The sequence below is a fragment of the Populus euphratica genome, unplaced genomic scaffold, assembly GCF_000495115.2.
Source record: "Populus euphratica unplaced genomic scaffold, PopEup_1.0 scaffold31.1, whole genome shotgun sequence".
NCBI lineage: Eukaryota > Viridiplantae > Streptophyta > Magnoliopsida > Malpighiales > Salicaceae > Populus > Populus euphratica.
In genome coordinates this window covers 2,207,337-2,222,128 of record NW_011499850.1, presented here as the reverse complement: position 1 = coordinate 2,222,128, position 14,792 = coordinate 2,207,337, and the positions used below count along the sequence as shown (strand labels likewise).

The 14,792-nt window shown below is 33.7% G+C and overlaps 2 protein-coding genes, 1 long non-coding RNA gene and 1 other non-coding gene across 5 annotated transcripts; 1 reads left to right on the top strand and 3 right to left on the bottom strand.

The window, feature by feature from the left end:
• The first annotated feature begins 759 nt into the window (after window positions 1–759).
• LOC105121093 (heparanase-like protein 3) lies at window positions 760–4,045 on the top strand. Of its 2 annotated transcripts, XM_011019599.1 has the most exons (10): window positions 760–1,130; window positions 1,354–1,390; window positions 1,510–1,693; window positions 1,780–1,928; window positions 2,106–2,336; window positions 2,429–2,618; window positions 2,696–2,821; window positions 3,156–3,255; window positions 3,326–3,661; window positions 3,887–4,045. In XM_011019599.1, the coding sequence occupies exons 1-10, from the start codon at window positions 870–872 to the stop codon at window positions 3,914–3,916; spliced, it is 1,644 nt and encodes a 547-aa protein (XP_011017901.1). In that variant the 5' UTR covers window positions 760–869; the 3' UTR covers window positions 3,917–4,045. The 2 variants fall into 2 exon arrangements, with proteins under 2 accessions (XP_011017901.1, XP_011017900.1); XM_011019598.1 differs by lacking the exon at window positions 3,887–4,045 and having other exon boundaries at window positions 761–1,130; window positions 3,326–3,820.
• Window positions 4,046–4,214: 169 nt separating this feature from the next.
• On the bottom strand, window positions 4,215–12,223 carry LOC105121092 (probable anion transporter 6, chloroplastic). The gene is made up of 15 exons (XM_011019597.1): window positions 11,675–12,223; window positions 11,362–11,507; window positions 10,215–10,314; window positions 9,884–9,936; window positions 9,090–9,164; window positions 8,668–8,748; window positions 8,342–8,403; window positions 7,468–7,535; window positions 6,823–6,938; window positions 6,642–6,678; window positions 5,892–5,987; window positions 5,644–5,785; window positions 5,490–5,542; window positions 4,685–4,771; window positions 4,215–4,574 (listed from the first exon to the last, which is right to left on the bottom strand). Exons 1-15 carry the CDS (start codon window positions 12,074–12,076, stop codon window positions 4,473–4,475), a joined length of 1,620 nt encoding a protein of 539 aa, XP_011017899.1. The 5' UTR covers window positions 12,077–12,223; the 3' UTR covers window positions 4,215–4,472.
• LOC105121091 (uncharacterized) lies at window positions 4,830–5,483 on the bottom strand. Its single transcript, XR_841488.1, has 2 exons — window positions 5,044–5,483; window positions 4,830–4,927 (listed from the first exon to the last, which is right to left on the bottom strand). It is a non-coding gene; the product is annotated as an uncharacterized LOC105121091 (long non-coding RNA).
• Window positions 12,224–14,546: 2,323 nt separating the features above from the next.
• On the bottom strand, window positions 14,547–14,618 carry TRNAE-UUC (transfer RNA glutamic acid (anticodon UUC)). Its single transcript has one exon. It is a non-coding gene; the product is annotated as a tRNA-Glu (tRNA).
• Between the last annotated feature and the right edge of the window lie 174 nt (window positions 14,619–14,792).

The following is a 14,792-nucleotide window of genomic DNA, read 5'->3' as shown; positions in this document are numbered from 1 at the left end:
CAATCAAGTCAAAAGCTAAGTCAGGTTTAATAAATTTGATTAAGTATGTATTTGATAATATAGTATATAAAATTGAAAATTCATTAAAATTATATGTTTTTTAGATTTTTTATTTTTTTAATATCACATTAAAATTATTAATAAAATACTAAAAAATTAATTTAATATTTTATTATACAAAAAAATAATTTAAAAAAGCATATAACCCAAAAAAGAAGAAGAAATCAAACACTTCCTGAACCTAGAAAAAATCTAAAAAAAAACTCGAAAAAAAGAAATTAACCAAACAAGTGGGTCCCAAGATCACACTTTCACAGGGAGGCAAGGCACAAAGCCACTTGGAAAATTGAGAGGCAACTAGCTGCTTTCACGAAGCAAAGCAAAAGCAATGGTCCACTCTGACGCAAACCTCTCATTATTCTAACCAGCAAGGTTCCAAAGGCAAAAGAAAGGAAAACCAAAAGCTAAGTACTTGCTAATCAAACAAAGCATAAATAATTACCAATAAATTTCCCATCTTTTATACCATAATCACTTTTATAGGGTCCGATAAAAAAGATTTAATCCTTTTTTCGCTTTAGATTATATGTTTTAGTATTTTTAAATGGTTTTAATATATTAATATTAAAAATAAATTTTAAAAAATAAAAAATATATTATTTTAATGTATTTTAAAAAATAAAAACAGTTAAAAATCAATCTCTACCCTGCGTTAACTGTATCTTACTTGTGAAAATCTAAATATTTTATGTCTTTTATTAAACTCTGTAGCCTGCTGTGGCTAACCTCTAGTAACCAGACTTTCATGGCTACCTTACACATCTAAAGAGAAACCCTTAGATCCTGAACTTGTGTTTGCTTCTAAAAAGATGATTTATTTGCAGAACTGGCAAATGGGGCTGTGCTTGCTGGTCTATATCATTAGCTGTTGCTTCATTTCTGTGAGTTCACAAAGTGCTGTAGCTGGAAATGATAATAGCAGTGTTGTTGAAGGAACTGTTTTCATAGATGGAAAATCTTCCATTGGAAAGATTGATGAAAATTCCATTTGTGCCACCTTAGATTGGTGGCCACCTGAGAAATGTGATTATGGGACATGCAGCTGGGATCATGCTTCTCTCATTAATCTGGTAATGATTCATTTTAGCATGCTTCTGAGATTGTTTTTTAGGATTAGATATCTAAATATGTTGTTTGATAGTTGCAACTGAACTTGAAATGCTTGTCCTGTCCTGCACTTCTCAAAACTTAACTGGCATTTTACTATTAGATACAGAGTTGTTCTTTAAAATTTCAAGAAGTTATTCTCTAAATATTTAATCTTTTTGAATTTTTTTATGTTCTCTTATGCAGGATCTTAACAACAGCATCTTGTTAAATGCCATAAAGGGTGAGAGCCCTTTGAACCAAAGCAACCTTTTCTTCCTCTTGTTGGCAGGGATTTTTTTTAATGCTTTTCAGAGTCCTAATTGCCTCTTTTTTCTTTTTCTTTTTTGCACTATGGTCCAGCTTTTTCGCCATTGAAAATCAGAATAGGGGGCACTTTGCAAGATAAGGTCATTTATGACACCGAAGATAATAAGCAACCTTGTGTCCAATTTGTCAAAAACACCAGGGAGATGTTTGGTTTCACTCAGGGTTGCTTACCACTGCATAGATGGGATGAACTTAATGCCTTTTTCAAGAAATCTGGGTAACAACAATGTTCTCTTCTGTTTCCTGTTAACCTTACTTTACAATTTCTAGCAGCTGAACGTCCTCTTAATTTTGCAAATTCAGGGCTGAAATTATATTTGGGTTAAATGCTCTCACTGGCCGGTCCATGAAATCTGATGGTTCTGCAGTAGGAGCTTGGAACTACTCTAATGCAGAATCATTTATAAGCTATACTGTCAAGAAGAACTACTCTATTTATGGCTGGGAGCTCGGTAAGAACACCATCCAATGCTTTCTCGTCGTTGATGCTGATCATTGTTGTTTCATGAAATCCATGAAAGTATCATTGCTTTATTGACTATAAGGAAATGTGAACTAAATACGATCAGATTATATTTTGTTGGGATTAATTTATCTGAACCTCCAACAAGTCCTTTTCTGCTGATCAGGAAATGAATTATGTGGGAGTGGTGTTGGAACAAAAGTTGCAGCAGCTCAGTATGCCTCTGATACAATTTCCCTGTATAACATCGTGAAAAGGATTTACAGCAGCATTGAACCGAAACCGCTAGTTATAGCGCCTGGAGGATTCTATGATGCAAATTGGTTCAAAGAGTTTGTAGATAAAACAGGCAATTCTGTAGATGCGATCACCCACCACATATACAATCTCGGTCCAGGTATCTCTTTGAAGAAAACGACCTGACTTCTGTGGTCTCACATCTTGGACAATAGGTCTATCTTGACATGATTATATCCTCTTTTGATGCAGGAGTTGATACACATCTCATTGAAAAGATCCTTAATCCATCCTATCTTGATGGTGAGGCTAGGACCTTCAATAGCCTCCAAAGCACTCTCAAGAGTTCTGCAACTTCAGCAGTTGCATGGGTTGGTGAATCAGGAGGGGCTTACAACAGTGGCCGTAACCTTGTTACCAATGCATTCGTGTTTAGTTTCTGGTAAGGGAGGTCAAAATTATGTTAAAAAAACTTCAGCTTTTCTGTTGTGGATTCTAAGTCCAGGGATGTCAAAACAGGTATTTGGATCAGCTTGGGATGGCATCATCTTATGATACAAAAACGTACTGCAGACAGTCATTGATTGGTGGCAATTATGGTTTACTCAACACTACTACTTTTGTTCCAAATCCGGATTACTACAGGTATTCGAAAACTACTGATACTGGCAGGTTGCTATGAAAAATGAGATAGCAGGATAGAAATGAAGAGGTGCAGTGAATTATCTTTCCAATATCATGGCAATTCTTAAGAAATTCATTTGTCTGCAAGAAGAAAGAGGATTAAGTTTTGAGATAGGTAGAGGATTAAATTAGTGATAATTTTCCAAGAGAGAGGTATCTATGCTTATTATGAATTGAATTTTTTCAACCAAGTTGGCTTCATACCAAGATGAAACCTCTTGTTTCCCACTCTGGAATCTCATATTCAGTAATAAGGTCTCTCAGAAGTTCTAATATTTTGCTTTCTTCAATGCAGTGCTCTTCTTTGGCACCGCTTAATGGGAAGAAATGTTCTATCAACCAGGTCTTCTGGAACGAAAAAAATACGTGCATATACTCATTGCGCAAAACAATCTGTAAGTTCCACAACACAATCATCACACTAGCAGAGAGCTTTATGATCTAATTAGATTCATGATCTTGCAGAAAGGGATCACATTACTACTAATCAACCTTGACAGTAGCACGACTGTTGATGTCAATGTAAAATTCAACAGCACTTTGGGATTGCACCGGAAACACAAGACTCACAGGTCTCATGAAACAAAGGTCATTCGACTGCTTGAAGGATCCACGAGTGAGATAACAAGAGAAGAATACCATCTAACAGCAAAAGATGGAGATTTACACAGCCGAATAATGCTACTCAATGGGAACATTTTAACAGTAAATTCATCCGGGGACATACCTTCCTTCGAGCCACTACTTGTAAATTCATCAAAGCCGATAGTGGTTGGTCCTTACTCTATTGTATTCGTTCAAATGTCATATGTTCTCCCTGCTTGCAGTTAGGTGGTAGCACTTAATGGAACTGAAATTAGTTCTATGTAGTGAATAGTGATTGATCAAATAAGACAGAATACAAGCAGTAAATGCTACATTCTTTCTTGGTGAATAATACGATGAAAATTGTTTTGGTAAGTTGGGAAGCCATAGTTTTCATTCTTCTTTTAAAGAAAACCAGTGTCCTCTATTGTATTCGTTCAAATGTCATATGTTCTCCCTGCTTGCAGTTAGGTGGTAGCACTTAATGGAACTGAAATTAGTTCTATATAGTGAATAGTGATTGATCAAATAAGACAGAATACAAGCAGTAAATGCTACATTCTTTCTTGGTGAATAATACGATGAAAATTGTTTTGGTAAGTTGGGAAGCCACAGTTTTCATTCTTCTTTTAAAGAAAACCAGTGTCCCTTGTAATTGCAAGCACATAGCATATATTTCTTTACTGCGGTGTGCGCTGCTCGTCCTACAGGAATGAACTGCCCCAGGACACTTTTTTATTTATTTTTATCACGCGGTAGATAAGAGAGATTGGTATAACAAAGTTTTTGAGCTTTCAAAGGCATACCATAAAACGCGAGCCTTAAAAAACAGTAGGACAACAAGCATGTCAATTACATGTTGGTGGCCAGCCAAGACCACAAAGTCAACCATGCATTATGTTTAGTATACAAATGAAGAAGCTGACTATAGGAGATGAGGCAATTTCCACCAAATGCTATGGAAAAGAAGTTTAATGAACAAACATATTCAATTGTGTGTTCTCTAATTTGGATGCTTCATCCAATGTCAATCCGTCTTGGAAAAGTTTGGAGGCTTGCTGCTGGCAAATGCCAACCATACAATGGTACCGGTCAAGTAAAAGAAAATTGATGGAACGAACAATGAAATCTGCATGGCAAAATACAAGGAATAAAAAATTACTAGGGAGAAGTTAATATAGAAACCTGTCCAAAGAAGTATATATATTAAAACTTAAAAGTGGTCAAGAGGCAACTTACACTCCATGAATGAGTTGTATCAAGTAGATAACCAGTCAAGGGAATCCCTACAATTCCAGGTATTGCTCCGACAGTGTTGGTAATGCCCTGCATAATAAAATTGAAAAGAAAAAAGAAAAAGATCAACATGGTTAAAAGAAAGTTATTTTTGCTTTACAAATTCAAGCAAAGGCCTTAAAACGGTGGCAAGCTTACAGTAGTCAAGATGGATCCAAATGAATGAATCATGTACTTGACCTGGAGCTAAAATTAGAAACAATGACACAAGAATGTTTTGCAAAAGTTTAATCTAGAACTGCCAGTTCATTACAACTTTGCATAATTTCCTGAATAATCTGAAGGCAGAGATGGACAAATACTCATTGATGATAGGACCAAAATCCATGTAAAAAAGGGATTTATGACATAATTAGAATTCCTGTCCTGGGATCAACCTTAATTGGAGAAGTGGGTATCTGGAAAAGGAAGGATGACAGATCCACGAACAAAACCATTAATTGCAGTGAATCAGCATAGATTTTTCTCTCTCTCTTTTCTGCTTTGCACTTTCACACTAAAACCAACTCCGCCTTGCAAAAGATATTATTGATTGCCTGGTTATCATTTCTCCATGTCATAAATAACGATGCACATAATTCAGGAACCACGTGCTGAATTGATTTTAAGTCAAGTGAGAGTTGAATTGATTTTAAGTCAAGTGAGAGTGAGGATCGTGCTAATGAAACCTACTATCAATCTATACAGGAGGTCGATTAGAAAATGCATAGCATATGCAACAAAATCTAGGATTTGTAGGCTTACATACCAAAAGTATACTTGCATATTCAGGAGACATATCTTGATGCGTACAGTAAAGTCCTGCAAAAATGATAAAACTTTGAATTAGAAATTAACCTAGCACAAGTCAATATGTTCCTACACATGAAATGAATTAAAAGAGTTCTCAAGTACTCCACTACCAGACAAGGCAAAGCTTGAGAGGGCCAAGCCACCAGTGAGAATTCCCACAATCTCCCAGGGAGGCAATCCTAGATCCACAGAGGAGAGAGTCATGCAAAGAGCAGGAGACAAAAAGGCAATTGTTTGGCAAATCTTTCTCACCTGCAAGGTCAAAAAGGTCAAGCTTGTTGACATAGTGAAGAGTTTCTGACAAGATGATGATTATAGAAGTGTAGAACTATAATAATAGACATTTGGTTTTGCAGACCGTAGTGATTTCAACTCCATTGGAAATTAACTTGTCAGCAAGCTGTGCGGCAATGCTAGTCACGAAAACTGAAGCCAAGGGAGGAAGGATAGAAACCTGAAATTGTTGATAGTTACTTCATAGGAAAATAAAATGTCAAATAATCTAATTGCAGTTGAACAATCAAAAGATTGATGGCTATCCAATGTTCATACTTGATGGACTGACATGGTAGTCCCAAGTTCAAGTGTTCAGTGCTTCAATAGTATTGCATGTAAAGTTCAAGTCCTCAGGGACCTGACCAGTCAAATTACCATAAAAATTTAGGATAAAACATTCACACTGTACTCAATTTCAGAGGACAACATGTTATCTAAATCACTGCAAGGAAGATCAATCCCTCACAGGTAAAAATGAACACCTTCATGGTATGGTACCATAATATACCCAAGTTTCTGGCACGTTATAGCACCAGCATTTCTCTATAATAATTTTTTGCATCAAAAGATGCTTGTAGATGGATGATTTCAAACTAGTTCCATGTACATGGTAAATAGGGTACCAATAACAATAAATGAGATGTTGAAATGTGTGATTTCATGTACAGCAGAGTTCTTTGTTTTTATCAAGTATGACTTCCCACGTGCATTTCAAGATGCAAAAATTTAATGTAAATCAAACTTTAAGGTAATCATTCTTCCTTGTTCATGCAATTTGATTGCTATACTCAACTAAAGTGAGAGAAAGACAATCATAGATCTTCAAACTTACCCATGCAGCTTCTGTCAAATTCAGGCTCAGCTCCTCACTGCACGGCATTTCCATTGAAAGTTAGGTTTCTTTGCATTACAGCCATAATGGCAGGCACATTGAAGACATTGATATAGCAGTTGCTAAATTCTCTTTTTCCAGAATGAGAAAAGAAATTCAGAAAGTTGAACTGAAAATATACCTAAAATAAGAAGGAAGCCAAGATAAACAAGTATAATGACCCCAACTTCCACAAAAGTGAGCATATATCATTGCCCATACAGCTGGGGTTTGGAAAAATGCCTTCCATGGAACATCCTGTCACAATAGAGACACTAAGAAAAGCAAGCACAAATGGCTAAAACGTTTTTTTAGGGAAGGTCCTTAATTTCAAAATCAGGTATGATACACAGTTCACAATAATTTTGAAAACAATAAACTTCCTAAATTTCCTCACAATTTCATACTTTAGTGAGGATTGGCACTTTCCTTCAGGAGGCTTCACTTGTATGCTATACATATTTAAACTCATGAGAGAACAATCATGAATATCTGAGCAAATAGCACTTCCTGGAGAACTATGGTTCTAACCATTTAGTTCTGAATATCAGCAAACATATGATGCTGGAACTCAGGCAGATCTATTCACTTTTGCCATCGAGTTTTAGAGTATTGAATGACCCTTAAGCCTAGTTACTTGGGTTTAACTTGACAAATCAGTGAAACATGCCACTCTTCAAGAAGTGTTGCATTTAAGATACATTCAATTTCTCAATCAGCACCTTCTCCATCCTTACAGTTTCTAATATTATATAGGAGAACAAAGAAAAAGAAGAAAGCATTGTACCTTCAGTGAGCCACCCAACTCTCCAACAGCATTACTTGATGATTTTTCTGAATAGATAGATTGGGACCCTGTCAAACATATCAAGGAAAAGTGCACCATGAATAAGAGGAAGGGAACACAAAGACAAACAGCAATTTTACAGCCAATTATTTTTATTTAGTTCATATCAGCACATCACCTAAGAATTGAGCCTTACCTAGGATAACCTCCAATGAAAGGTCAATACTGCAGTTGGGCATAGAAAGTCAGCTGAACACTTGGGGAAACATGCTACTGGTTTAAAAATAATACACTAAGTCCAATTAGAAGTTTTCTCTCCAGCCTCTAGAACAGGACTTTTTCTTCAGATATCATCCTTCTAGTGGAAAAGATGAGATGAATTCTCAAGATGGTCTCCAAGGCAACGATATAAGTATACGCAGCTGAAATGAGATACTAAGCATTTTTTGAACAATACAGAGGACATATTTTTATGATCAAAATGATATTTGGAATATAAAGTGGGTTATTCTCTTGCAACTCAATATATGAACAGTTATACAAGGCTCCCTAAACATTAGGGTGTTTCAGAAATGTGACTCCTTTAGCTTAATTTTTTTTTACTTCTTCTGCTGTGAATTGCTAAATATGTATAAATTAGGCAAAATATTTGTCATGTGTGCAATGTCAGGTATACTAACCATATAATTTTATCAGAAAGGCAGAGCAGAATAAGGCATTATCAGCATGCAAAAAGAGATGCAAAAGAAGACACCATATGATTTGGAAAATCACACACAAGTGGTCAACTAATCATCATCCACATACCAATAAACTCAGAAGCTTTATTCATCAAATCTAGAATAATAAAAATCAATACAAGTAAAGTGCTCACGTGAAGTAGGTTTGGCAGCGAATGAAGCCTGTCCCTCTTCAAGATATTGAAACCCCAAAAACCTTCATAATTTTTGGTGTTGCCAAAATTATAAAATCAACTCTTAGTCAGTTATTAATACTAGCAACTTAAAAAGCTGAATATAATCAAATAAACAATTGATCACTCAGTTCAGAACCAAAGTGGACCCAAAAGCCATGAAATATCGTCTTGTATTTAACATGAAAACAAAAGCCTTTATGGGTATCATAATAGTGTAATTTCCTTTAGTTCAAGGCAGAAGCAGGTAAGCATTGAAATCCATGAGATTAGGGACAGATACTTACCAGGCCACCCCAAGAAAGCCAAATATATAAAATACAGATGCCCAACCAAGATTTTGAATAAGCGGAGGAGCTAAAAGAAGCCTGCAAGAACTTTAAAAATGTTAAGAAAAGACCAGCAAATGAAACCAGGAACGCACTTTAACTAAAACAAAACAGACACAGAAAGAAGAAAATAGTCATAATGGCATAAATTTGTCGATTAAATATGTTTAGGACCTCACACACTGATTCCTTTTAGGTGCAATTTCACAGGAAGATGTAAAGTTGTAAATAGTTTCTCTACTTATCGATAATCACATAAGTCAATGAGCTGAATATGACATTTCTACAGTTAACATTCTGGGTAACTCAAATTAAGAGGCAAGCAGTTTCCTCAATAGAAAAAATTGTTGCTATCACACACCAAATTAAACAAAACATACCCTGTAACACTTCCTACACTTAGTCCCCCAAAGACAAATGCTACAGCTCGTGATCGCTCTTCCAAAGGTATCGACCTGCGCATGCAGTGTTGGTCAATGCAAATCAAAAGAAGAAAAGAACTCTACACTAGCTCTTCATCAGAAATTGGCTTTATCCCAATGACATGCTGACAGTATAAAAGAATGTCTACAATATAAGCAATGTAAGAAAGTAAGCCATAGGGCACTGCAGTCAACGAGTTTGCAGTTTTAACAAGCCAAAAGGCATAATTTCAAGAACAAGAAAACAGGACACAGCCTACCACAAAATAGGCAGGACAAGTCTGAGACAGATAATAAGTTAATATGAAACAGAAGAAAGCCAAGAAAAAACTCAAAATACAGAGATAGGAAACGTAAGTCTCAATGTTGAAACATGAATTAGTATACACATTTAACTGGTTATTATTGTACATAAATAAATTGTTCGAGGTGAGCAGGACACTCCATAAACCACAGAAATAGTCCTAAAGATCCACACATAAAAGTTAGCTTCCAAATATTTCCATGATGAAATCTCTAAGATGTTTTCCATGAGACTACCGATTTATATAATAATGAAAAAGAATGCAATCTGTTCATGAACATGACTATAGGAAAAACTAGAAAAAGCGCAAAGGAATACGAGTCCAATTGAAACACATGAAAACCAAATACCCAACACAAACATAGAAATGGATGATTATGTTTACCCACATACTATCTAAAAGGTCCACTAAAACATGCTCCTATAGAGCTTTGGATGTCATACATGCCTGGCAATGAGGTCGGTTGCCGCAGAGGGGGAAACTCCTTCTCCTATTCCAACCTAGATTTGGAACACATAAGAGAAATACTCAATAAGATACACGAAACAACTTATGCAATTCAACATTAACTGAAGGAATGTCAAAGAAAAATGCATAAGAGTAATATGAAAAGATAGAGAGACAGAGACTAATTTAGTAAGGGAGAATCTCTAAACTATCACAAATGTTTACGATGCATATTTAACTAGTAATGAGTTGCAGATTCATGAAAAGTTGCATTCAAGTTGGATAGAAATACTTGCTCAACATAAAGAGTATGGGAGGAAGCTGCACATACCAAAACCCTTGACAACACAAATCCAGGCATATATCCAGCAAGAAAAGGAAGAAGTGCTGTAGCCACTGACCATGTCAATACTCCAATCTGAAGAACTTTTCTGCATAATAATAATGATAATAATGAAGGCATGAGGCATGTATAGCACAAAATGCACCAGACCCAGAAGACAGGTGAAAGAAAAACCTATTACCCTCCAACTTTAAAGAGACCTAGTGTGACTATCAAAACCATGAACTGCCCAAGTGGAGTCAGCCATTTTTCCGAAAACATATAGATTTTTACTGCTTTAGTGGATAGGGTAATCATGGATCAAGCATTCAGTTACATTGAGCGGAAAAAATTACTTGTGCAAACATAAAAAAGGTAAACAGATGTACATTTAAGCACTGGAGGGGATGAAATAAGTATGAAATATATGGTCATAATGAAAGTGTCTGCAGTTCATATTCCCAAAATGCTACAGTTGAGGTGTAGCATTTAGAGTTTAGAAAGTCTAATGGAAATGAAGCATAGTATTTGCATCGATTAGCAGAAGTTAGGATTACAGTCGAGTGGAAAGAATATTTCTCTAAATCTTACGGGAGGACTACTTGAATGGAGCAAATAAATTGACGGAATGCAGAGACCTGATATTGATTTTTTGTCAAATCAGAACCACCTCCACCTTTATTATGGCAATTTAAGCTTGTAAAATTAAAAATAGCACTCGACTTAAACAACTCAACCCAAAACATTGATGCCAACTCATTACATCAGCTATATAAATCCTTTTCTTTCCCTGCTATGTTCAATTCTTGGCTAAACTTATTGTGATCAGTAACATCATTTGGCCCGTAATCAAACATAGAAGATCATTCAACTAGATCTCAATCAAGAGAAGAAGTTAGCATAACTTAGCATTACTTGACCAGTGTAAGTAAGGGTATGGGAGAAGAAGTTAAATAGCTCAAGGTAAAATCTAGCACTGAAAGATACCAATATGACCCCACCCTCCACATGCTTCCAAGTAATAAATCCATTACTGGAGCTTAAATAAGTGGTCTCCCATTGCCGGAGCCTATAAAAATAGTTTATTGATGGGAAAAATGACATATTCCTCTAATATGAAAGACATTGTAAATACAGCAAGCCATAAGGAACTAACCTCCCACCAAAAATCTTAGCAAGCCAGCCTCCTGGTAATTGGCTCAAAGCATACCCCCAAAAGAAGGATGATTGCACTAGCCCAGCCGTTGATGCATTCCATCCAAATTGGTGAGACATAGGAATTATTGCAACACTCAAGTTCACCTACCCAATTTAGCAAATTCATCAAAACATACGTTAGCTACAAACACAAGACAAGTAACCAAGTATTAGCTGCACCATTAAAAAATCACTATTCTTAGTTTAAAACTAACAGAAAAACACCAAGTCATATGAACATATCAAATTAGACCAAAAATACCACTACTTACCTTGTCCATGTTACAAATAACAAAGGCAAGTGATGTCGTGCCAATAAGCTTATATCTCAGAGGGATATTCTTCCATGGAGGCCATTTCCAATCAAAACCCACCTCACTAGACCCACTATCATCCCCCAATCTCTGCTCAAAATCCAAACTTGAACCCCTCTTGGGGTCCAGCTCATCAACTTTTTTTAGTCCAGCGGGTACATCAGGGACCCTCTCACTTTCTTTCACGTTCTCTTTCTCTTTAACACCACACCAAACCCTGAACTTCAAGCTGTTTCCAGAGTGAAGGAAATGTAAAGAATTGTTCTTGAATGAGGTGGTTGTTTTGAAGACTGAGGTTTGTGTGTTTCTGTTGTGTGAGAGAGAGCAAAAGCACTTTGCTTTGAGTGTTAAGTTTGCCATTTTATTTTTTCTTGAGGGACGAAGAAAGAACTGTATTTTTCGGAAGTGAAGACAATATAAAGAGAGGAAATAGTAAGCATTATGTTTATGTCCATTGACTTCTTGTCAGAGGAAGCCATTGCAGAAAGCTTGGCATATCATTTGCAAGGACTTGGGGTGGCCACGGAGGAATGACTTGTGGCTGGTGTTTGTTAGTGGGACCCACCTTTGTCGGGTAGCTATCGGAAGATACGTGTGTATAGTAGTGGTTGGTTTTTAAATAATTTTTCTTAAAATATATATTAAAAATATTTATTTATTTTTTTAAAATTATTTTTAATTTTAGTATATTAAAATGATCCAAAATATACAAATTATATTAAATTTTAATAAAAAATTAAAAAAAATTAAATTTTTTAAGAATTTATGTTCAACCACGTTTCAAAATAGGTTATATGTGTGAGATTGGTAGTGTCATTCGATTATTTTTTAAAATAATGTGTGAGATTAGTAGTGTCATTCGATTATTTTTTAAAATATTTTTCATTTAAAAAAACATGTTAATAATATTTTTTATTTTTTAAAAATTATTTTTAATATTAGTATATCAAAATGATTTAGAAATATAAAAATATATTAATTCAAAATAAAAAAATAAAAAAAATTAATTTTTTTAAAAAATACTTTTGAAAAGCACTCCCAACCAAACTCTATATTTTTTAACTATTAGTTATGTAAAATATTCTACAAGTAATTTTTGTTATTTTCTCTTATTCATACAAGTGAAATAGAAATTCATAATAAATTATTTAATAATATCAAATGTTGATAAATATTTTTATAATTTAAAATTAATATTTATTTAAGCATTAATATATTGTAATGTCTTTAAACAATATTGATTTATCTATCATTTATTTTTCGTTTTTGTAACTTATTCTACGATCATTTAAATTCTTATAAAAAAATATTCTGGTTTTTTCTTATTTTCTCAAAAATACTACATAATAAGTTGACAAGAATTTTAAAATTTTTTTAACCTAATTACATAAACAAAAAACTTTACAATGTTATTATCATATATACATGTCAATCAATTTATCCATATCAAGATTAAAGTAAAATATACAATTAAATTTTAAAAAATCAATATCTTATAACCTTGAAAAATTATTAATTAAATAAATTATCAATTTATTAATTTAAATATTAATTAGTTAAAAAATTATTTATCAAAGTTTTTTTTTTCATTTGCAAAGAGTTTTGTCTTTACCGTGAGGGTTTTGTGGACAAACTTCTTAAAGGCCCATTAATTATATGGATGCCTATATACTTTTTTGAGGTTTTTCTTGTTATAATAATATAATTTATTAGAACAAAACCTTAGACTAATCTTGGTTAGCGGTTGACTAAGATGACATTTTAGAAGAAAAGTGAGACCTTTAGTTTTATCTTATGTTTAGGGGGTAATCCTTAATTATATTTTTTATCGGGATTTGTTTTTTTTTAATCTAGGATTATAGAATGTGTTTTAAGAAACAAGGGTTGATTTTATTTTAATTTTATCTTTTTAATTTTGTAGAAATGAAAACGGAAAGGAGATGTCAATGGCGATTGCAATCAAGATTGGAGTTCTTTTGCTGGATTACATGTTAGTTTATGGCTTATGGTTAGAATATATACTTTACAGGTTTGATATATATAATATTTTTAATGGAAAACTGAGCATATAAAAAGGTGAATTTTTTTGATTGGATGAAGGAAAAAGTAAATTAAATTTGAGAACGAGTTTTTTAAATTATGCAAGATAATTTTTTTTAAAAAAATATTTTTTTCTTAATTATTTTTATTTGTTTTTTTATTTAGCATAAAAAATTAAATTTCATACTTAATAATTTTATTTTTTTAGTCTATTTAGGTTAGTTTTTCAATTTATTTAATAAATTATAAATTTTTTATAGAAGAAAATTACTGGAAGAGAAATGCACAATAATAAAATTAAGAATTAAAGTTACCTTATTCAATTTGTTTTTCAAGAAAAAAATATTTTTTAATGACTTTTTTTTTTAATTTGTATTAGTTTTTAGTATATTTAGGTGAGATTTATATATTTCAAAACCCATGGAGGAAATAAATTAAGATTTACCTATATTGTTTATAGGATTCTATAAATTCATTCTCGTATATTGAACATGTGATTTGTTTCCCTAGAAAAAAAATATTTTTTTACTGATCTTTCTGTTTCTTTTTAAGAAATTTTATTAGTTTTTAATACTTCTTATGTGAGATTTAGATATTTCAAAAACCTTAGGGGGAAAAAATAAAATTTACCAATATTTTTACAGGGTTCCAAATTAAATTTTGGACGAAAATGGATGGAACTATGAGAGGTAGCAATTGAAAAGGCTACCAAAGTTTTGGGTGAAATTGAGATAATACAGAACCTTGGGGGGCAAAATATAAAATAAAACTGTTTGACAACCAAAAGGAATTCCGTTGCCGGGAATCGAACCCGGGTCTCCTGGGTGAAAGCCAGATATCCTAACCGCTGGACGACAACGGAATACTTGGTGACGATCACTATATATTCAAATATATATTTTATATAAAAGAGAAAAGGCCAAGTACAATAGAGGATGTTGAGAAATGATGCTACTATGTATCAAGTTTGAGCGCTTCCGATAAATGGGAAGAGAGCACTTGGCACTGTAAAAGTAAGCTCCCGTTGCCGTCTGTC

Bases quoted from the DNA above. Each gene is read 5' to 3' on its own strand.
- LOC105121092 (XM_011019597.1), bottom strand. From the start codon at position 12,076: ATGGCAAACTTAACACTCAAAGCAAAGTGCTTTTGCTCTCTCTCACAC. The intron at 7,536-8,341 runs GTGAGCACTTTA...TATGTTTGACAG, and splicing joins CGCTGCCAAACCTACTTCAC to GGTCCCAATCTATCTATTCA. The intron at 4,772-5,489 runs GTATGTAAGCCT...TTTATTATGCAG, and splicing joins AATATGCAAGTATACTTTTG to GGCATTACCAACACTGTCGG.
- LOC105121093 (XM_011019599.1), top strand. From the start codon at position 870: ATGATTTATTTGCAGAACTGGCAAATGGGGCTGTGCTTGCTGGTCTAT. The intron at 1,131-1,353 runs GTAATGATTCAT...TCTCTTATGCAG, and splicing joins ATGCTTCTCTCATTAATCTG to GATCTTAACAACAGCATCTT. The intron at 1,694-1,779 runs GTAACAACAATG...TTGCAAATTCAG, and splicing joins GCCTTTTTCAAGAAATCTGG to GGCTGAAATTATATTTGGGT.